At 34.4% G+C, this 21923-nt stretch overlaps 2 protein-coding genes across 5 annotated transcripts in view; one reads left to right on the top strand and one right to left on the bottom strand.

Annotated features, from left to right (window-relative positions):
* Nucleotides 1-16779, bottom strand: part of LOC105838886 (baculoviral IAP repeat-containing protein 6) — a 28050-nt gene extending 11271 nt beyond the window's left edge. For 2 of the 3 annotated variants that reach the window (XM_012684795.3, XM_012684796.3), the window contains exons 1-32: nt 16377-16563; nt 15031-15350; nt 14464-14708; nt 13986-14325; nt 12325-13849; nt 12034-12208; nt 11641-11859; nt 10985-11414; nt 10743-10896; nt 10385-10535; nt 10079-10303; nt 9707-9961; nt 9338-9623; nt 9104-9265; nt 8368-8673; nt 6917-7213; nt 6436-6650; nt 6210-6366; nt 5903-6094; nt 5520-5740; nt 5136-5383; nt 4733-4908; nt 4375-4562; nt 4000-4144; nt 3335-3494; nt 2763-3144; nt 2250-2376; nt 1896-2054; nt 1619-1776; nt 1281-1503; nt 692-992; nt 65-240 (exon numbers count right to left, since the gene is read on the bottom strand). In XM_012684795.3, the coding sequence (XP_012540249.2) occupies nt 65-240; nt 692-992; nt 1281-1503; nt 1619-1776; nt 1896-2054; nt 2250-2376; nt 2763-3144; nt 3335-3494; nt 4000-4144; nt 4375-4562; nt 4733-4908; nt 5136-5383; nt 5520-5740; nt 5903-6094; nt 6210-6366; nt 6436-6650; nt 6917-7213; nt 8368-8673; nt 9104-9265; nt 9338-9623; nt 9707-9961; nt 10079-10303; nt 10385-10535; nt 10743-10896; nt 10985-11414; nt 11641-11859; nt 12034-12208; nt 12325-13849; nt 13986-14325; nt 14464-14708; nt 15031-15350; nt 16377-16563 (8505 nt within the window). Of the gene's footprint in view, nt 1-64; nt 241-691; nt 993-1280; nt 1504-1618; nt 1777-1895; nt 2055-2249; nt 2377-2762; nt 3145-3334; nt 3495-3999; nt 4145-4374; nt 4563-4732; nt 4909-5135; nt 5384-5519; nt 5741-5902; nt 6095-6209; nt 6367-6435; nt 6651-6916; nt 7214-8367; nt 8674-9103; nt 9266-9337; nt 9624-9706; nt 9962-10078; nt 10304-10384; nt 10536-10742; nt 10897-10984; nt 11415-11640; nt 11860-12033; nt 12209-12324; nt 13850-13985; nt 14326-14463; nt 14709-15030; nt 15351-16376 lie in introns of all 3 variants that reach the window. The other variant, XM_012684797.3, reaches the window with a different exon arrangement.
* A 422-nt stretch (nt 16780-17201) lies between these two features.
* On the top strand, nt 17202-21839 carry LOC105838890 (UPF0183 protein CG7083). 2 transcript variants are annotated; one of them, XM_012684808.3, is made up of 8 exons: nt 17202-17478; nt 17986-18068; nt 18254-18481; nt 18576-18785; nt 18883-19032; nt 19229-19393; nt 19744-19920; nt 20000-21839. In XM_012684808.3, exons 1-8 carry the CDS (start codon nt 17415-17417, stop codon nt 20195-20197), a joined length of 1275 nt encoding a protein of 424 aa, XP_012540262.1. In that variant the 5' UTR covers nt 17202-17414; the 3' UTR covers nt 20198-21839. The 2 variants fall into 2 exon arrangements, with proteins under 2 accessions (XP_012540262.1, XP_012540263.1); XM_012684809.3 differs by lacking the exon at nt 17202-17478 and adding an exon at nt 17505-17900.
* The last annotated feature ends 84 nt before the right edge of the window (nt 21840-21923 follow it).

The following is a 21923-nucleotide window of genomic DNA, read 5'->3' as shown; positions in this document are numbered from 1 at the left end:
TTATTAAAACATAAATTAATATAAATAAATTTTTTTAGCAATTCTCATGAATATAAATACGTACATTTGGCAATGGAGTTTGGATAAGTGTACACACTAATTTGATAAGAGCCACGATTAAAGTATCCCACGATGCGGGACGACATTGTCTCGCATCACCGCCGAGCACGCAAGCAAACAGACCACCAAAACTACCGGATTGATTAGCTGAATCAACAGCACCTCCGCATTGTGCACCAACTTTTAGAACAATATTTATTATTATCAAGATTCTTGTAATCTTTTAGTAAAAGCAAAAGACTAAGTTAAATAATAATCAACATCTAATATTTGAAACTAAATTTTATTGTTTGGCATAAACTGTAGATCTCCTATGTCTGTGTATAATATAGGCACACTATAGAAATATATAAGAGAGAAAAAACAGGCTTTAAGCTTACTATAGAAGGACGAAGAATTTTATTATAAATAAAATAAGTTTAATAAGCTTTTATATACTAAGAATAGAATCCAATTTTTCAAAATCAATATAAAAATTTACTAAAAAATATATAGCTTTGTTAATAATCTTTTAATAGTCTAAAATAACTTTTAAGTATTATAAATTAATTATGTTACTGTTTCTTTTTCTATAGCCTTAGTACATTTTATAATTAATTTTATCGAAAACATATTTAATAAAAAAAACTACCTTCGGATCCTCTGACATATGTTGAAACCAATACACCAACGCATTCGGATATGCTCATAGCGATGCCTAAGTCAGTATTGACATAATTCAGATTAACTACAGACGTTATTAATTTGCACTGTGCATCTAAAGGTCCCTTTCTCAAAATAAGAGGCCCGCTTGGCTGCACAAGTTGATATACCACTTGCAGAAGAAGATCCTTTAGGGAGTTACCTAAACAACTGTCCGTCGTAATAACATCACACATCATTTCCAGCCTAATCAGACAATCGTGCAATGCTTGGCAAACTGTAGGCCCAGCCTAAAACAGTAACAAATTTTATAGTCAAGGTATATGAAGCTTGATAAACTTGATAACTATTTAAAAGAAAATAAGCAAAATACATAAATTACTGTAAATTGTTGTCAAAGGCTCTAAACGTGACTTTCTTTATAATTTTTTTATTAGCTTTATAACGATATAATACATTTTAACATATATTTAATAAAATTCTGAACACAATTCCAATCTCATTTTGATTATTTTGATCAATTTAACAAGAACAATACATATTATCTATAAAATAATAGACAGAAACTATATTCTTACCATGATATATTGCTTATCCATGGTATTGATATTTAATCCGTTGCCGGAAAGTAGGCGCAACAACATAGGACCTGTATTGCGTTCTTTAACAATACAGCTAGCTATAGATGGACTGTTCGGTATAAAGCCATCTAAACCAGTATATTGCCGTAATGGCTGGTTACAAACAATTGTTAAGCACTGCAATGCAAGACACCACGCACGTAAAGAAACCGCAGTGTGCCTAAAATTAAAAATTTATACATTATGAAACATTAATAATACATTTTAAAATAAAATTAAATGCCATTATCGTGGCTCATTATTTTAGGTCAAAATAAACTTATTTATTTATTTACCACGAAAGTGCAGAAATTAGGCTGGAAATGGCTGCTGGGCTAAGTGGAATCACAGGCGTCAAAGAAGGATCAAATTGTGAACTTGTATGATCAGTAGCAGCATCCATATTCAGTGCAAACCAAAGTTGGAGAACGAGTTCCAAATTCGTACTATTATTCTGTTTTATAGACATAAAAATACACTTTAATACAAAAACTCTACATCTAAAAATAAACATAAGTCTGATCCATAATAATTTATTGCAAATGTATTTTCTTTCTATAATTATTAACTCACCCGTAGATATAAGTCCGTGAACATTTTTTCAAAACATCTTGTTAATATTGAAAGATTGGAAGGAGTAGGATCAGAAAAGTTTTCGGTTTCCTGATTTCTGTCATTCGTTTCAGAACGCAAAAACGGTTGTTGATAACAGCGATTTGCTTCTGTCGGCACCTACAATATAAAATTCAATTTGCATAATAGTTCATCTTCACAGTAAATCTTTTTTACAAGCATAACAAATTATTCATTTCTCTTTCCTACTGAAAAAAGTTTTTGTGTGAAACATCTAACACATACAATTAAAGAATATCCTAATTATTTTTAACAGCACAAAAAATTAAGAAAAGCAATATAATACAAACTAACATGTATTGTCGCATTTATGCTGTGAGGTAGATTGTACATGCCAACCGTAGACAATATTCTCAATGATATTTCTATGCCCATTTCAACTCCATATTCCAAGCGTGCGTCCATTGCTAAAGAAATGCTCCTAAAAATATATCATTTATCATTTCTTAATCATGTGTTGTGTATGTGCCAAAATTAACAAAATTATAAAATTAAATTATAAAATTGAAGTAAGAAATAAGATGTATCAACTTAAGTATTAATATCAAATAAAAGTTTATAGGAATTTTATATAAAATGTGAACTATTTTATCGTGAAAGTTGAATTAGTATATACAAAATACAAACGTAGTAGTGTTAAAATAAAGAGCTAAGTATTGCTTTATATATATATATATATATAATCTTAAATATATATACCTAACACTAGAAATATTCTGCATCAATATTGATATTAAAAAATAGGTGGTAGTACTTAAAAATTAATCATTACATAAAAAATAATATTATGAATAAAGATTTAAATACCCAGTAATGGCAGAAGTTAAAATTTTCGACACTGTGCTGTCTTTCTTCAACATATTTCTGCCACGTTCCAATATATCGTCCAGAAAGTCTTCCAATTCGCTATCATCGGATTCCAAAAGGGATGGCAGATAACCGTTGGACTTTGACGTGCCAGCGGTGGTCGACGTTACTACAATATTATCTTGCACGTCCTCGTCTGCGTCTCCTTCGGCGAATCCTTCACTTAATGTGGCAGCAGAAGGTGCGCTGGTACTAGCAACATTTGTCGAATCTTCCTCCGCCGCACGACTTTCGTCCGTATGATTCCCCAAAGAATCTAAAATCTCCTCAGATGGACTACCTTCATGCGTAGAAGTACATGCTCTAGGATACAATCGTCCTCCTGCAAATTGAGTTTTATCTATTTATCTTACATTTTATCAAATCGTTAAAATCTATATTTTATTTCAAGAAAAAGCTAGAGAGCAAACTTTCTAATGCTTTAAACGTTTATTGTGCAAACAAAATATTATCATAAATTATTACTATAACTACTTTTTATGACAGAATATAACAAGTATAAATATAATCACCTTCTAACAGGTCCATTAAAAGACAAGAAACGGCATGTGATGACCAAGCAGCGTCAGACGTGTCGGTTGCCAATCTGATTAATTTCAAGAGTTGTTCCTCGGTCATAAGCTCGCACAAGCCTATTGCAGGACGTGTAGATACTACTAGCCTAGCGACTACCTATGTATAATAATTCAAAAATGTAATTATGATATAATTACGAAGCCGCGTAAATATCAAAACATAGATCCAACTGCCTTATCTATAATCAGATGCTGTTAAAAGATATTCACACAAAAAATTCACGCGTTCTAATCTACGTAAAAAGACTTGTTTCCTTTTTTGCATTTTACAGTATGTAACATCGGATTTCAGATTACGGTTTTCAAAGCAAAAAACAATACATAAAAACTGTACAAAATTCACATAAAAGTTTCCTTCTTCCAAGTCGAGTTATAGCATTCCGAAATTATTTGATAATGTAATTTTCTGAATTAAAAAAAAATAAACTTCGCGAATAACAAAATTGTCAAAACTTTGGTTGAGTTAAAGTGCAAATTTAATAAGACTAATTATTAAAATTAATTTAATTAGATTAAATCTTATTTACGAGCCTGACAAGGATTTATTGTGCGCGCAATGCATTGATGTTGTTTGCATGTTTTCTACATTTAGTTGACTGTACCTTGCAAGCTAGTAGAAACATATCCACATTAGCTGAATTGTGTAAAATAAGCGCAATGAGACCGCGAGCCACTGGCAAAACATTTTGATGAGATAAATTTGTCACGCTGTATTCGACTTCTAATTCCATGACATCCGATGATTTGCTATAAATATATAATATGTATATATGTAATAAAAACATTTTTCGGATTACATCACGTATCTTAAAGACAAAGTAGAGCATGTTTATAGAACTTCTCGAAATATGTTCCGATAAAAATTATTTATTTCCTAGATTTTCATTATACTATTTCAGAAAAAAATAATCATTCTGATCGGAATTCATTCTGAACAGTTCTATAATACGTTCCTAGAACTCTTTTTTTTTACCAACCTGGTAGTGGATCGTGCTTGACTGCAACATGGACTACGGAGCAGCGACTCATTTCTCTTAAGAATATCCTTGTAATGTTTTGCGGAATGTTGTTTTAGTGTCTTCTTGAAATAACGTTCCTGAACCTTCAACGTCGCTTCCACTTTATTGTACAATGTAGCGGCGTCAGATGAAAGAGTCATTAACCCCTAAATATGCACATACATTATTTTTTATATATTATTAAATTAATTCAAAGTATAGACTCTAATATGTAATTTAAGTAAAAATATTCATAATAGTTTCATATACAATTTTTAAATTAAATATTATTTTATAAAAAATTATAAAAATTATCACTCTGACATTATGTACATACTTTGGACGCTGCAGATTTTTTGGCTTGTTCTAATTCATGAAGCTGCTGTTTGTGGTGCATTAATCGTTTTTGTAATCTTTTACGGTAACTACGAGAGGCTGATGATCGGTTAGCATTAACATATCTTCTTTGCATTGCCGATTCTCCTTGAATAAACTCCCATCGGGAAAATAAACCTTTCAAAATAAAAAAAGTATTATTACAAAATTACAATAAATAAAAAAACATCTTAATTTTTAAGATTGTACTAAAGTATTATCATTTATTATTTTAAGATATTTTCACATGTATGCACATACATACATAGAAAGTGCTTTTCTCTTATCTCTTAATTTTCTAGCGTTTTTTTTTAATGTTCACGAAAAAAATTTTGTAAAAATACGCATAAACATGTGCAAAATACCTTGTTCTTTAGTTTTCTCGTGATTTTCCTCGTAACAGGGCGGTGGTGTAATGGTATCTAAGCATACCGATAAAAATAATAAAACCCAGCCAATTAAGGTAATATCCAGTCGATTGGAACTGGACGGCGTGTTCGTAAGAGGAGCTAGTAATTTACCCAATGTACGAACCATAGCTTCAATAACGGAAGATTTATTTCCGCCAGCTATTAATGATTTCCGTCCAAGAAATGTTAATAAAATAAACACTCTAAAATCAAAATTAAATGAGAGATAAAGAGATATGCGTTTCGTAAAACATTACATCTTTTTAGTTTACATTCTGTATCTATAATATTTACAAGTTTCATGCTTTTAAATATAAAGTAAACTGTTCAAAATTTTACCTATCTTGCGGGAAAATATGAGTGGATGCTGACGAGTAAAGATTTATCAAGGTATTGGATAAGAAGTTACCCCACCAGGGCTGATGTCCCGCCATGCCAGCTAAGAGCGCGGCAGCATGAAGTTGTAAACGTGGAGCTGGTGTTACAACGCATATCGAATGGAAAAATTTCTCACAAATTGTTGGAGTGAAAACTTCGTATAATGATGTCGGTCGATATACCTATTAAAAAAAAAAACACATTTTATATGTAAAACTTGTCGTATATAGAATAATAAAACGTTACGTGTCAGTAATAAATATTAAAAACACAGCACAAGTAATTTTATTATTTTGACGATCTATCATATAACATCGAGCATTTAAAATCTGTGATATACATACACTGGGTACTGGGCCAATTTCGTACACAGTGTACAGCAGAATGTCAAGCAGAGTTTCCTCAAGGACTCGTAATTTATCACTAGGTGCATTCGAGAAAGACATTGTTGGTACATTCCGCATACCTCTCCACCACTCAAGACGTCGCCAGACACTTCGTACAACGTTTAATTGATGTTGGAACATAATACATTCCTACAATATAATGAATCAATTATGTATGTAAATAAAAATTATATCAATAATTTCATCAAAATAGTGAACTTAGATCATTCGTATTTGAAAAATAATATTCATAATTATAACTCACTTGGTATGTCGACATTATTTTTGCTGATGGCTGTTCTTTACTTTCATTAGATAACTTGTTGTAACATAGATAATTTTGCATGTGCATAACATTAGGAGTTTCTGAACACAGTAATGGATCCAACAAAGTTTTTAATCTTTCAGTAGCTAAACTAAATCTGAAAAGACATAGATTAACAAAAACCATACACACATACATATCAATATTTCTTTTATTTTAATTGTACCTGCATTGTACATCTTCTGCTAAAGCTGATAATATGTTACATTGTGTATCAATAGTTGCTTGTAAAGAAGAATCAAAAATATCGGCATCAAATGATGAAGCATCGTTTACTTCGGAATAATCTTCTCCAGGCAAAACTACCATATGTCCATAAAACATTCCTAATGGTATTTTACACGTAGTTGTAGACATTCCATAGCGCCCTATCGTAGTTATCTAATAATCGTATTAAACAAATATTAATTTATAAATAAAAATTCCATTAATGTATTATAAATAGAACTTAGACAAAGATAAACAATTGACATAAATAAAAAATTAAAGAAATAATAGAAAAATATTGGAGAAAATATTTAGTATTTAAAATGTTTTGTAAAGTTAAGATAAAGCAAATAAGATCAGAAACATATTTATGGACATTGTAAGCAAAAAAGAATAATCAAAATAAAAAGATATTATTCTTAATGTAATATATATTTTACCTTCAGATATCTGCACACAGGCGGTGGCTGAAGATCGCAAACAATTAACGGTTTGCTTCCAATATCCCCAGCGACGATAAGCCGCGTACCATCTGTTTCTTCGCTTTTAGTCCAGATGTCTATGGATAGCGAAACCAAATCGTTGCACGAAGGTATCATTAAATCGGTCAGCAATACGGGTGACCCGAAGTCTAAAATAACAAATCGACGAGCTCCCGAGTGCATCCGTTCGACGACCAGCGCTTGTTGAGGCGGCCAGCACAGTAATCTCCCCCATGGAAATGTAACATCTTCTCGCTGCAACATACAGAATTTATTAATCGCTAGTAAAATAATTAATTTTTAATCTTACACACATTTCTTAAACGCAATGTGCCGAAAATATAAAAAAGTGAAATGATACTTCATTCATTGTGGCGATTATTATTGTACAAAGGCAATTTGGATTGCATTTTGGATACATACTGAAATACATAAAGAATTATGCTATATACGTAATGTCTCACGACTCGCGACTATAAACTCAATAACGCACACATGCTCTATCAGATTCTCATAATTCTTATATATCAATATAATTTTCGAGTTGCAAGCAAACAAGAATCTTTTCGCAACTAACTTAAAAATAACAAATAACTAACAAAATCATATTCTAAATTAGTTGTGAACATTATCTCAATAGAATATTAGTAAATAAAATTACTTTTGTTACATTAATTTGTGTTAAGGTCGTTCATCATGAGACATCTCAAACAGTTATAAATTAAAACGTAATTGTAACTAAATCACTTTGCAATTTTATAAATTTTCTACACATTTCAGATCTGTTATTTTACGTAGAAAATCGAATCTGCTTTAAACTATTGCAAAATTCTCATTACACAATTATTGTATATAATGCAATAACATGTATGTAAAAATAAAAATAAGATTTTACTTTATAAACTAAGTCAGTAAGTATAACAATAACCCTAACTGCGTCAAATAGTAAAGCCGGTGTCTAAAAAAAAAGGGAATAATGTTGACTGTATGTACACATAAAAAATGTGAATTATTTAAAAAATAGTGTTAATATAAAATTAATTAACAACTAGTTTTTTGCTGTAAACAAGTAACTTAAAAAAAGAATGAGAAGAAAACCTATGAAAGCGTACGAAAACCGATATAATAATTATATATAACGACAATATTAACATTGAATATAAAATTCGAATATATAATTCAAATGTATAAATTTCATATAATTCATGCAACTTGCACTTAACATTATTCAGCTGCGTTTGACGAATAGAGAATCTTTTAGCGAACAAATATCTCCATTACAACTAGCAAATTAATAAAGCAATTAAACAACAAAAAATATAGTGTATTACTGAACTTAGAAACATAAATTTCTATAAAAGAGAAAAGAAAAAATAAGAATAGTGCGTGTCTTTGTCTATGTAATCTACCTTTTTAGAATTGCCCTCCTCAACTTTGTTTACAGCAGTATTAATACTTTGCACGCATGACTTTTCTTTTGTTACAATGGAACTTAATATGTGTGAGCTAGGCATATTATTTTGTGTACTATGCCAAGTCTGATTGTCACCAGACATTTCATTAGCTTCGTCATAGTCTGATTGTTCATCAGGTGTGAGCAATAGTTGCGGAGATGGCTTCTTTAGCACTCTTCCTGTATACATACTAAGCAGATCGCTTAACGTAGCTGTCGATTTAGCTTGAACATGTGGTCCTAGCGATCCAGCATCCAAGTTCTACAATTAATATTTCTATCTGAATTAAAATTCATCTACTCTCTAACATCTATACTGTGCACGTGATATGTAAAAGTTTATCAACTTCGAACAATTGTTACACAGCCACTGTTAATTACAAAAGAACATAATTCGCCTACTCTACAAACGCTGAGAATTGATATGGTGCACTATTTCGTAGATTGAATCTTTCAGCTGAAGCTGTATTCGAGTCTGTTCGAATTTATTGCCTAATGTCACATTTTTGTGCAAGATATTTCTAATACCATTACTATTATTGATGTTTCAAATAAATTTGCGCAGCCCTTTTTAAAAAAACAATGATATATTTTATGTGTTTGCTCTTATACTGTCGATACAAAATATCTCACGTTGTTTCATCAAAAACATAACAATTCTTAACAAGTTTAAGACATGTAAGAGAACTTACATATGTTTGATGTATCGTTTTAATATCAGGCACACCATTGTTGCTTGTTGCTGTGCTATCGTACAGTGTGGGTCCAATATTAATTGTGCTCATGCCAGGATCAATCTTTTCCATCTTCGTGCCATCGGAAGCAGCGTGACAAGTGAAATGAAGAGGCTCAACCTAACATTCAAATACAATATTATTAATAATGTAGAACTATCCGTTACAATTTATCTTAGTAAATAATATTACCTCGAGGAGACCTTTCATATTGTGATTGGCGCACAATGCCTTTAATTTGCTAGATATTACAAATTCACTAGCGGGATGCATAGGCAGTGTGAGTAGGTCCCTCAAATCAATAGAGTCCTGCGATATTTTGGACGAATATACAGCACCTGACGAAGCAACAGACGGTCCTGCTTGCTCGTTGGCTACAACAGATGCGTATGTCACAGGTATTGAACTAAACTTTGGTAACATTGGTGGCTCCAAGTCAAAGAGTTCCGTTTCAAAAGGTGAGTTATATAAACCAAATCTGGAAAAAATCGATTTATTAAGATTGTAAAATAGTGATAAAAAATATAGAAATTATAAGGAAACAATTAGGAAATACTCAACCTTGTCGCGAGCAACAAATGGTAAGGATTCACTCTATTAGATATTTCAGTAGCTATCTGTTGCACTAGAGAAATACATTTGTGGGCGATACTATAATTTCTGTCTAATGGCAAAAATCTGGTAATGAGTAATTGAAGCCATCTTAATGAACCGGCCCAATGAACTTCTACTATCGACGGCAGTAAGTTGACCAATGCAGAGAGCATAGCCTCGTCAAAGGTTTGAGCCGGTGAATCTTCTATATTATAAAATCCCCTAAAAAATTAATAAACCTTTCTAATTAGCTATATAATAATAATAAAATCTATATAATTAGCACTATACATTAATCATAATCATTTTAACAGTGCATCATTTTGAACAACTACTCACCCGCTGCAAAGAACAATTAATTTAACGCATTTGTGCGCTATACTTCTGCCGGCATGCAAAAGACATGTCCGTAATAAGCTGGATAATCGCCCCTGTACGGAACGTATCGTCTCCAATTGAAGAGTCTTAATCTCCACGCTATTCTGAATACTGCGTAATCTCGTTAATCTTATTGAGGCTACCCATATCAGAATGTCAAGAGCTATAGATTGCACGACAGGAGAACTGTAATCACATTTATGTAAGTGTTAACTTTCTATAAGTAAACGTCGTCAAGTTTCTCTTATTATTACATTCGTTACTTACTCGATAGGTACTTGTAGGCATGCGACATTCAGAAGATTATCGACGAAGGTTTTGGATTCTAACATAGCACACCTCTGCAGTCTTTCGTCGGGCATGCTGGTAGGGTTTACTGATCTTACTGTGATAGAGATCTCGTGAATCCAATTGCAACCTTGAATAAAAAATAAGTGTATTGTTTCATATTTTTGATATGCAAAATTTCCAATGCAAAACAACAAAAGTTTTCTTATTTATTATGTCAAAATCTAACGACGATAAAATTATCATGCGTCTAAAAAATACTTAAAAATTTGCTTTGTAAATTATGTAAAAACTTTACACACACACACACACAAATATATTTATGGATTATATTTACCAACGTAGCATCCTAACTTCTTGCTATTCGTCCCTCCTTCGTCAAATCGTTCCCCAGCATTTGGGGGCACAAGTGGACGTACTTCAAATATTTTCAATTTTTTACAAGTAGGTGGTTTACTTTCTGTTAAATTTGCTTTTGATTTCGCAGACGCCTGGAGAGTAGAAAAAAGAAAAAAATATACTTTAATCAAATACTGCTTTTATCGTGTATAAAGAGAAACCATAAAAATTGATACATACATTACTCGCTCCTTCTTTTTGATCTATTAAAGCTTTGATGTGAACGAGCAACGTTCTAGCTTTCGAACGAAATAATTTCGGACTTGTCAACGTTACGCAACCCGAGCGACAGGACAGGTCTACGCAGCGATGCAAGTCAATAGGACCACAAAGAATCTCGGTGTTGTGTTGACGTTGATATTCCTCTGTAATGACTGGATTTTCGCTCTTTTGTTCGGTTCTTATGTTAAATTCAATTCTTTCGTCTATAGGAGTGGTTTGTATCTTCTGATGACCAATCCTCTTTATATTTTGCTTCAATAAAGTTACTTGAATAGTCGGTAACTCTTGGCAGAACGCGTGCAAGGTAAATCGGACATCAACGTGCCCTATACTTCCTGCAGCGCTTCGAGGTAAAGTAAGCTCAAACACATGTTCATCCCAAGTAGTCCTAATACGACATACAAATACGTTATAATTTTTCTTTCAACTGCAGATTTTTCACCCAATCTTTTCTTATCAAAAATTACAGCATTACTTATAATTTACAATTTTTTAAATAATTTTTGACATAAATAGATTTAAATAATTTATAAAATTTGCAATTAAAATATAGAAGATTTTTCTGACATGTATCCCGAGATAATATATTTGTTGAAACATTTATATCGCCTTACGCGTCATTTTGCAATCGCCATGTTCTTGTATGATGCTGATCCTCCGATTGATGGAGATGCTGCGGATGACGTCTTTGTCTCTGAGCTTGCATCATTTCACTCCAACACGGTGGGACAGTTGCGCTATACGCGGGGGAATGTCGACTGAATCGTGTAAGTTCATATAATAGCCCTAAGTCCCAGTATGAGAAATTCGATTTATGCGCTAATAGTTCGTCGCTGAAACATTTAAAATGCAAACGTTCAAGATTTAACTACCAATATCAGTAGTAATAAATACCAAAGAAAGTTTTTACATAATTTATTCTATAAATAATGTTGCGAAAAAAAATGTATATTACTGCTTTTAAGATGTAAATTCAAAATTAAATTAAATTGCCGCATGAAACTTACTAACAAATCGACGACGTTGACGTACTGGGAGCTATATTTTCACAAGTACAGCTTCCCTCACTACCCATATTCACATCGTCAACGTCGTCTTTCTCCTCTGCGGAGTCCTCTTCCTCCGCCGTAATAAAGAAATGCAACGTGCCATCACTTGTGCACACACATAACCTTTCCAAACCTGAAAAAGTCAATTCTTAACATACAAATTCTTAACACATTCCCATAAATATTTTAAATTGATTTTCTGACTACTCTTATTTACTTTTCTTTTAGAAACATTTTAAGGACACTTACTGTTGCAATAAGTCGCAGAGATAAATTTCTTTCCATCTAATCTCGCCTCCGTTACAGTCTTCAGCGTACTTAAGTTTAATAATCTGACCACTCCGTCTTTACATACAAGGGCGACTTGTCCGGCAGGTTCCTGAACAGTTGAATTACTAGTGGAATTGGTACTAGAGTTAGTAGAAAACGACATGCACTTTTGTTTCTCTTGAAGAGGAAGAAGTACGTGTTCCACTGGTGCCTGTTCCAGAGGCAATTCTCGCTTCACCAGTGGCTCCGACGCCATCTTCACTACTGGACCCGTGAAATCCAAAGCATACAGGAGCAACACAGCATTCGTGGCGCCGCTCTCATTACCATGGACCTCGCCATTTATCAATTTGCTGGACTGACTGTCGTTATGGTCCCAGTACATGTAACTTTTCTGTGGGAAGAAATCGCTCTCGTCGTCGACATCCATCTGATTGGTATTCAACGAGGAAGATTCGGCAGAAGCATTATCCGCCGCGGGACACATCGCAACGTACAGATATCTTCCATCCTTGGACGTAGTTATGTACGTGATACGAAGAGTGTCCGGGGCGTTAATCGCTAGCGTCTTGACGACTACCGGTTCCGCTTTGGTGATTTTCATGAGGTCTAAGCTCTTCTTGTTTATCGTTGTCAGATCGGATGTCGATGCAAAATGGGTCGAACCGTTAATAGGAGCGAAATTGGGATCGTAGGGAGTCGACGTTGTCGGACCAAAGGGAATACCGATCGGATTCGAATAAATGCCATTGGAGGAGGAGGCGGTCAGGGTGGTGGTCGGGAAGATACCATCGTAATGCGGACCGACTACCATGTCCGAATCTACATCTTCGATAACTGGCACTTCGTAAAAAATTTTACTGAGGAAGAGTTCCTGATACAAGCTCTCTTGGCGTCCGCCATTCGAGCTAGCGCTAGTTCCCGTCCCAGATAGGGTCTTCTTAGTCTTTGATTCCTTAGAATTGTCTTCTTTGATAGGCTGCGCTGTCGCGGCCTTATAATGAAAGTCATACAGTACTAAGTAATGCAACTTCGACGATATGTACCTATCACCCGCTACTTTCATTATATCTAGAGTATCACTGGCAGCACTATTTACACTGTTCATCGCGCGAACCAACGATGACGAGCTCGCTAGATCGCTCGAGGCGGCCCACACATTCTCTAAGGTTCTCAATTGCGAGGAATTGCTAACGGTCACTGTAACTCCGCACACTAAGCACGGTCGAATTTTGTGCTCTGCCGTCTCGATGTTTATGGACGACGAGGTCGTGGAGTTGGCGCTCTTCGCATCCTCTTTCAGCGTCACTGGAGATCCCACTACCGAGAGTGCCGTAACTTGTACCTTATAGAACGATGAGGGCTTGTACTCTGAAAGTGGATCTGAATCCGAGCCTAGATTCGTTAAATATGGAGGTGTCAAATTTCTCGCGGCACAAAACTGTATCGATTCCTTATTGTTTATTTCTTGATCCAAAGGTGATATATAAAATGATACCTCTCTCTGTAAAATAACATATATATTACTTAGGTGAAAAAAAGATAATATACAAAATTTAATTTTTCAAATACATAATTGATAAATAAAAATACTTTTAAATTTTGCACATAATGGATAATGCGGAATCTTAAATTTTTACCTTTAATTGATTCGTTATATTCCAAATATTTACAAAACCGCTGGAAGAGGCTGTAGCCGCAAGGCCTGTGACATTAGTAGTGCCTATGATGTCCACTGTATCGCCCACCTCGCGAGCGGGAGCCGTTGCGAGAGTCACAGACAATGGAACGTTCTGAGTATATTCACCCTTAACGAACGGACATGCGGGAGAATGCCTCTCGTGTTCCGACCACGGCTCATCGGTAGGCTCCCAACATACCAAGCACACATTACAAGTAAAACACATTGCTCTGTCGTCACCTGTAGCATTTGGCTCATGATAGAAACCAGCTTGTGCCATTTGGTCAGGTAAAGCCCACCTGAAACATATGTTCAGTTACAACGTTTATACGAGTGCATTTATCACCTTAATCTTACATGAGAAATATAAAAAAAATTGTAAAATAATGACTATATTCGAGTTGATAGAATGATTCACAATGGGATGTACTACATACTTGTAATTCATATGTGGCCATTTTGGAAAAGTATTACGGCGTGCTGCTTCGCTAAACATTAACGTTCTATCAGTGGGACCGCCTTCTAATGCAAGACTAGGCAATAGGCCATTTAGTCGTTCATTGATCGCGGAGGCAATGGGCAGTGCTGCTATATGCCGATTTTGCCTTTTTAATTCCATTACTAAACCAGAACAGACAAGCCTTAAAGATCCATGCGGTAATTCCAAACATATTGTATTCCACTGCAATTAAAATTTCCATTTATTTTCGTATGTAAAGTTTTACTATTAATAAACATTTTTGTTAGTGCAATCCTTTTTCGTAATAAATAAATAAGTATTTTATATATATTTAAGAAATTGCTTTAATTTTTATTTAATGGAAAATAATAAGTTATATCAATATATTTAATTATTTCTTGCTAATATTGTCTCTAATTAATTTAGATTTTTCAACATTAAAGATTTGTACCATTAATTCACTAATAAAAAAGACTGCAATGTTTTGAGATACATAATATACATTACAAAAAATAATCAGTCTCATACATGTACATGTACTTACTTTTTGAGCTTTAATACCCTTTTTCTGATTTGCTTGTGCAGCAACAATTTTACTCGAAAGTTCTTGCAGCACCTCCAGCAAATGTTCTACACCTTGCAGTTCTACACACTGTAGGCATTGAAGTAGTATCGTTGCCTCTGACAGCAATAGTTCCAGTTTCACAATATCTTCACTTTTGGAAACTGGAGTTTGCAAAATTGTATCCAACAACAGAACCCCGTTGTAATCACTACGTATGCCAATCCCCCGTCCGTCTGTATATAGTACTTTGTCTATTCCATCCGAGAAATATATCCCTTGTAATTTTCCATTTGGTTTACCTGTAATATTTACAGTCAGTGTCTTGATTCTTCACATAAACATTTTTTAACTTTAGTTTTCAATAATAATAATAATATATCTCACTAGTTAAATTTTGATAAAAATTTGTAAGAAACACTTTTATTTCACTGCATAAAATATTAATATTAAATATTAAAACATTTTTGTACTGGTATCATATAATCTTGTTATAAAAATTGTTTGAATATCTAACTATATAATATATATTTTGTACAATATTAGTACTAACATTTTGACATATATTTAATGATCTTAAAAAAATAATATAAAGATTTTATGAATCGCGATTTAAAAAAATATAAGCCAAATAAAATTTTATTTTTTTAAACGTCTTGATTTTAAGACATAATCCATACTTTTATTTTTCAAACTTACACTACAAAAAGCCTCCTTACTCCAGTTGTGCAAGAATAAAGAGGTCACTCATTAAAAAGAATTTTAATACTTAATAAATCAGATTAAATGCTACTGATGAAAATAGCCCTCGAAGAACAATAACAAAGAGCGTTATTGGAATATTATACAATGCCAATAGTCATAAGATCTATTCCTCTTGGCTACACCAGGGGCTATTCTCTTGAGACGCAAATTCATTGTCGCACCACGTGGGACAAAGAAACGAAGGAAATCGTGAAAACCGCGAGAGCGAAATGAAGCAGATCGCGAGATCGTTTCTTCGATCGCCTCCAGATCGCCGCGGCGAGGAGACGAAACGACGAACGAAAGCTACCATTTTGCAGCAGCGTGCGGAGGACCTCGATGAGGAGGAAGTGTCGCCGCGGACCCGATCGTGCGTTTTGGGAAAACGTGCGCGACCTTGACTCGCGTTGAGACGTTATTGCACAGTATTCCGCAAACGTCGGGCGGACAGCCACGACGACGACGAGGACGGCAACGACACCGATCGGGCTCAAGCCACACCGTTTCCCCGGTGGAGGACCGACCGGGCGGAGGATCGAGCCGATCGATCCGACGACGACGACGACGAGAAGCCGCACGCTCACCTGAAAGGGAACTCCTCTGCAGGATCACGCCGGAATTGACATCGAACACGTATACTTGTGCGCTGCCAGTGGTGATAAGCAGAACGTTTAGACTGGCGTGATAGATTATGCTCTTGCACTCGGTGTCCACGTTTAAGCAACCGTCTTCCTTCAGCAACCACGGGTCATCATCAGCCATTTTGCTCATACGAATCACTCTTTCCGAAAAAGTTTCTCTAACGCTCGGACATCATAAGAAACATGGCGCACTCGTCAACGCCATCTTTGAGTAGAACGTCAGCAGACCGCTCTGAATGCAGCCGACTATCGGCCGTCCGATTGTGATCGATCGATCCTCCGCTATGTCGAGCGATTTGATACTCGGAGTGATTCACGCTGAGCCTTTATGGTCGTCTCACACACACCAGACGCAACAATCAAGTAGCGTCAAGTGAATCGCTATGAAATAAATTTTGTATCTATGCTATAAAAAAATAAAGTAAGAAAACAGTCTCTTGTGTTCAGTAAATTAGTAACTTTATTTGCAATTTCCTATCCTGACCTTTGCACAACATTTATTTTACATCGGGATTTATTCTCATGGTTTGAAATGGCAATAAGTTTGAAACACTTGAGTATTACTGATACTTTTGTGACAAAATGTTGAATTGGTGTTGTAGATCTGGATTTCGCGAGAAATCTCGAATTCTCAGGAGAGGCGTTGCGCTTACGAGCGCTGAGTATGAACGCGACGTAATCGCGTTCCGTCCGTCTCCGCGAAGGACCGTTCTTCCTCATCACTCCCCGTGCTCCGCGGTCGTGAATATCAGCTGTTTGGACGACAGTTTGCCAGCCCGTAGGAGTCGCTGCGGAGTAGAGTGAGCGCGGTCTATTGTTTAGGATGTGACAGGCAATATGGCTATCTGCTGATTACGCTGATCGAGCAAACGGACAAAGGAGCAGCACAGTTTTTGATGATAGTTGACGCCGCTCTCCCCCGCGACGCGCCATTGTTCCGTTGTTGTTACGAGCGCGCCAGGTAGACGAACGGGGGACAGGATGCTGGAGCTCGAGGTGGTGCCCGAGAGGTCCCTCGGATGCGAGCAATGGGAATTTATTTTGGGCAAGTGACGAAAACGCGAACGCAAGCGCAAACGCAAGCACGCTCGCTCGCTCGCGAACGAGTGTGCATTGTTATGATTTGCGCGACACATGACACTCGTCAACTTTTTACACAAACGCGTCATGTCTGAGAGACGCAGAACGAGGGACGATTGTTGTCCGTCGTAACTTTGTCTTACGCAGTATGCAATTCGATCCTCGTGTCCTTACGTCGTCCTACTGTTATCTAACCGAGCGTGACGCTTTGACGAACGAAAACAAACATGAGCGTATTTTACATTTTCTCTATTACGACACATGATATGCGCAATGCGCAAAAATTTTTTTTTAAGAAATAGAATCGCGATATGTTTATAAAAATAAACGAAAACCAAAGTCCATAAATGACGAAGATACAGGCAATTTTATTTATGAAAATCTTATGTAAATTAGCTTATCAATCTCAGAAAAACGCGCAAACATCGATGTATTTACTTAATATTCGAATCTTAAATTCGCTTTTTTACAGGTATGCACTTTTCTCAGTCAGTATCAATAATACAGTCTCAAGTTGGTGTCATAAGAGGAGTGCAAGTACTTTATAGCGACACTGTAAGTATCTTGATATCTATGTGGCATGATATTTACACACACACACACACACACACACAGAGGCCCAAGTAATACATACAAAATAATTTTTTTATGCATAAATAAGTAACTTTTACTTTGTGCATTGTACATTGTCAAATTTAAATAGCATAACGAGTATAATACAGTATTATGCATGTTCGCAGAATCCGTTAGATGTAGATCTAGTAATAAATTTACCTCATGATGGCATTCGGCTTATATTCGATCCTGTTGTACAAAGGCTTAAGATAATTGAGATTTATAACATGAAGTTAGTGAAATTGAAATATTGCGGCTTGCCATTCAATTCGCCAGAAGTATTGCCCTCAATCGAGCAAATAGAACATTCTTTTGGTGCAACTCATCCTGGCGTTTATGACAGCGAAAAACAGGTAAAATTGTATTATGTATAAAATTTAATCTGAAGTAATTAAAATTTATAGGATATGAGTGATATATAATAACTATAATAATAATAAATTGCAGGTGTTTGTATTGAACTTTCGAGGATTGTCGTTTTATTTTCCAATTGACTCAAAATTTCAACCTGGCTATGCTCACGGATTAGGCTCATTGCAGTTTCCTAACGGCACTTCGCCTTTAGTTGCAAAAACAGCGATTTACGTTGGAAATATGCCAGCTGGTGGTAGCACCGAAGAACATGGTTCTAAGACACCGCCGCCACCTTTGCCACTTGTAACTATGTTTCTAGGCTTTGACTATTTTATTATCAGAAAAGCAAACTAAAATATAATGAGCATACGACATGTTTTAAATATTTGTCTTTAAATAGGCCTGTTACCACAATAACTTGTACTTGGAGAAAGCTGATATCATTCGGGACAAGGCACGTACTCGAGGGCTCAGATTACATCTTTTCACGGAAGGTAGTTCCGGAACGAGAGCACTTCTGGAGCCGAAGAAGCGATGTCTGACCAAGGAGGTTGCGCTTTACTCCAATATAACTTTTTGTCAAGAAATAACATCATAGCATTTAAAGATTTAATGCAGAGGTCTGAAAGCTGTGACTTACGAGTGCTAAAAAGAATCTTTATGTTTCATAAAGTTACTTTACCGAACACAAATTTCAATCTACAAAGAGGACTTGTTTCTGACGTTATCATCTAATGTGATTTCAGGTATTGTTTGGTGATACTTGCGAGGATGTTTTAAGCGCGCTCGGTGCTCCGTCTAGAGTATTCTACAAAGCTGAGGATAAGATGCGTATTCATAGTCCACACGCGCACAAGCGGGACAAAACAAGGCGGTCAGACTTTTTCTATAATTATTTTACTTTAGGTTTGGTAAGTACATTCTTTCGTATAACGAGATGACACGAGCTAATTTTTATGATTGAATCGCAAAACGGTATGATGAATGACTAACGCTAAAAGTGTTGCTTATTATTTATAGTTAAAAGAAATAACTAATAAAAAAATTTTGTCTTAAACTATTTTAATTATATATAACAGGAAACAGATATTTAATTAAGTATATGCGAATAAATATAATTTTAAATTTTACATTTAAATAAACGGATCCAGTTAGGCAGATAGTTTGCTCAAGACAATGCTTCTGCTTGTAGTATCGTTCTCAAATACACTCTTTCTTTATTCGATCGCATTTTTCACACTTAACGTGCGATTCTTTGCAGGATGTCTTATTCAACGCAAAAACTCAATGTATAAAAAAGTTTGTACTTCACACGAATTATCCAGGACATTATAATTTTAACATGTATCACCGCTGTGAATTTTCTCTAACTCTGCCACCTGAAAATAATTCCACGGAATCGGGAAAGTTGATCGACGTTTCCCCATCTCCTGTTACAGTAGGATCATTTTAATTCTCTCTACTGATATTTAATATATTGCACGCTGATACTAATGGATTTCAAATTTGTTTCGCAGATCACTGCCTATACAAAATGGGACAGAGTGAGTGAGCAATTAAAGGCGAGCGCGCGACCCGTAGTCTTGAATCGTGCGTCCTCGACGAATACAACCAACCCATTCGGCTGTACGTTCTGTTATGGCATACGAGATGCGATTGTCGAAGTAATGGCAAATCAACATATCGCAAGTGTAACTTTATATAGAACTGCGTGACGTTGATAATTTGCGATGTAAGCCATTACGTAGCGCGATTTATAAAAAACAATTGTGGATCAGAAATTATACTTTTAGCTTTAATTTTTGAAGTCTTGAGTTTGCCAGTTAAAAAAGCGACATGCGACATGAACAATGCGTAGAGCGCTCTGGGAAGCTTTTTTAAAAATAATATATATATATATATATACATATATATAACCAATTATTTTAAAATACAAGGATGATAAGTAAATGTTACGTAAAGTGTGAATATTAAGACGATTAAATGATGACCGTATAAGATATGTATAAAATTCAGAAACAAAATATATGGAAAGTAAAAAAAATGTATAATATCACCTCGAGACTCACGTTTTTACGTATCGTAAAAACTTATTATTTCTTTTGTCAAGCCTTGTCTCGCAGCTATGGATATTTGGATCAATTTCAAGTCGATTTTATCTTAACAAGAGTCTCGATACTTGTCTTTTTTTTTATAACGTCTTAATTTTTCACATTAATCTTTACACAATGTTAAAACTTTAGCTGAAAGATATAAAACTATCATTGTAATGCAACAAAATGCTGCTGTATTCTTACGAATACTATCTTTTTTCTACATGTAGAATTAAAAGGCATAATTTTAATTGTATTGCGTAAGTTAACATATCCGTACAAATAATACGATTATATATAAGTTCGATAATTCTAAGAAATACACGGAGAAATTTATTATGATATTAAAATATCACGATAGACTCTAAAGATTTTCAACGAGACATTACAGTCGCTTTTCGTACATAGTAAACGTACGATGAAAATTGCTATAATGGCTGCTATAGTGAAGATTGAATATATTTAAGCGTAATATTAAAATTCTTATAATTAAATATAGATAAAACTTTATTTAGAGTCTTGAATGATAATTAATATTTTTTATTTTAATTTATTTGTGTCTCAATATCGATGTCTTATTTTTGTTAAGAAAATATTGACTCTGTATCATTCAAAGAATCTGTAGCTGGAAGAAAGGCAATATTACTTCAAGACTTTGTCTTGACATCGAATTTTGTCTTGTGATTTTAGTGAGAAAAGTTAATATGCATTATTGTATTGTTAAAAGATAGGAAGACATCAATAATTTCGTCCAATACTTGATTATTTTTATCTATTGGATGCCATAGCGTTTCCTAATTTAATTCCCATTTTTTGCCATAATTGTAAAATTATGACAATTAATAAGGAAATAATTGTAGAACAAATTAGAAATCATTATCCACAAAAGATATTTTAATTCGAGAATTATGAAGACAAAAGCGAAAAAAAAAACTATATAAATTTTTACTGGCGATATAATCTTTTTAATCAGTTGTAAGGATTGTTACTAATATAATCTCGACACATAATATTACCCTTAGGTCAAGTAAGAAAGTAAGCTGATTCTCAATTTTCATATAAATAGTAACTTTTTTAACATGGGTGTGAAAAAAGTAACGTGTGAGATTGGCGAAAGAAATTGAAATTACGTATATCCTGATTATCGTGTTCTTTTTTCATTATAAGATTGCGAATTCTTACCCAGCACAAATGTCATCCAAGTAAAAAAAAAACTTAGAAATTATAACATTATGTAACAAATAATAAAAGTATTTGTTGTATATATGCAGGTTCATTAATTACAGATCTGCCCTTTTAAAAAATCGTAAAATAAACAAATTATTTTCTAATTCTGTTTTAATCGTTG

Source organism: Monomorium pharaonis, chromosome 11, assembly GCF_013373865.1.
Source record: "Monomorium pharaonis isolate MP-MQ-018 chromosome 11, ASM1337386v2, whole genome shotgun sequence".
In the NCBI taxonomy this organism is placed as follows: domain Eukaryota; kingdom Metazoa; phylum Arthropoda; class Insecta; order Hymenoptera; family Formicidae; genus Monomorium; species Monomorium pharaonis.
This window is presented reverse-complemented; position numbering and strand designations above follow the sequence as displayed.

What these genes read in the sequence shown, in the direction of transcription:
- LOC105838890 (XM_012684808.3), top strand. Translation starts at nt 17,415, where the DNA reads ATGCTGGAGCTCGAGGTGGTGCCCGAGAGGTCCCTCGGATGCGAGCAA. An exon ending in CGCCGCCACCTTTGCCACTT is followed by an intron (nt 18,786 to 18,882) that starts GTAACTATGTTT and finishes GTCTTTAAATAG; the next exon opens with GCCTGTTACCACAATAACTT. An exon ending in TTTCCCCATCTCCTGTTACA is followed by an intron (nt 19,921 to 19,999) that starts GTAGGATCATTT and finishes TTTGTTTCGCAG; the next exon opens with ATCACTGCCTATACAAAATG.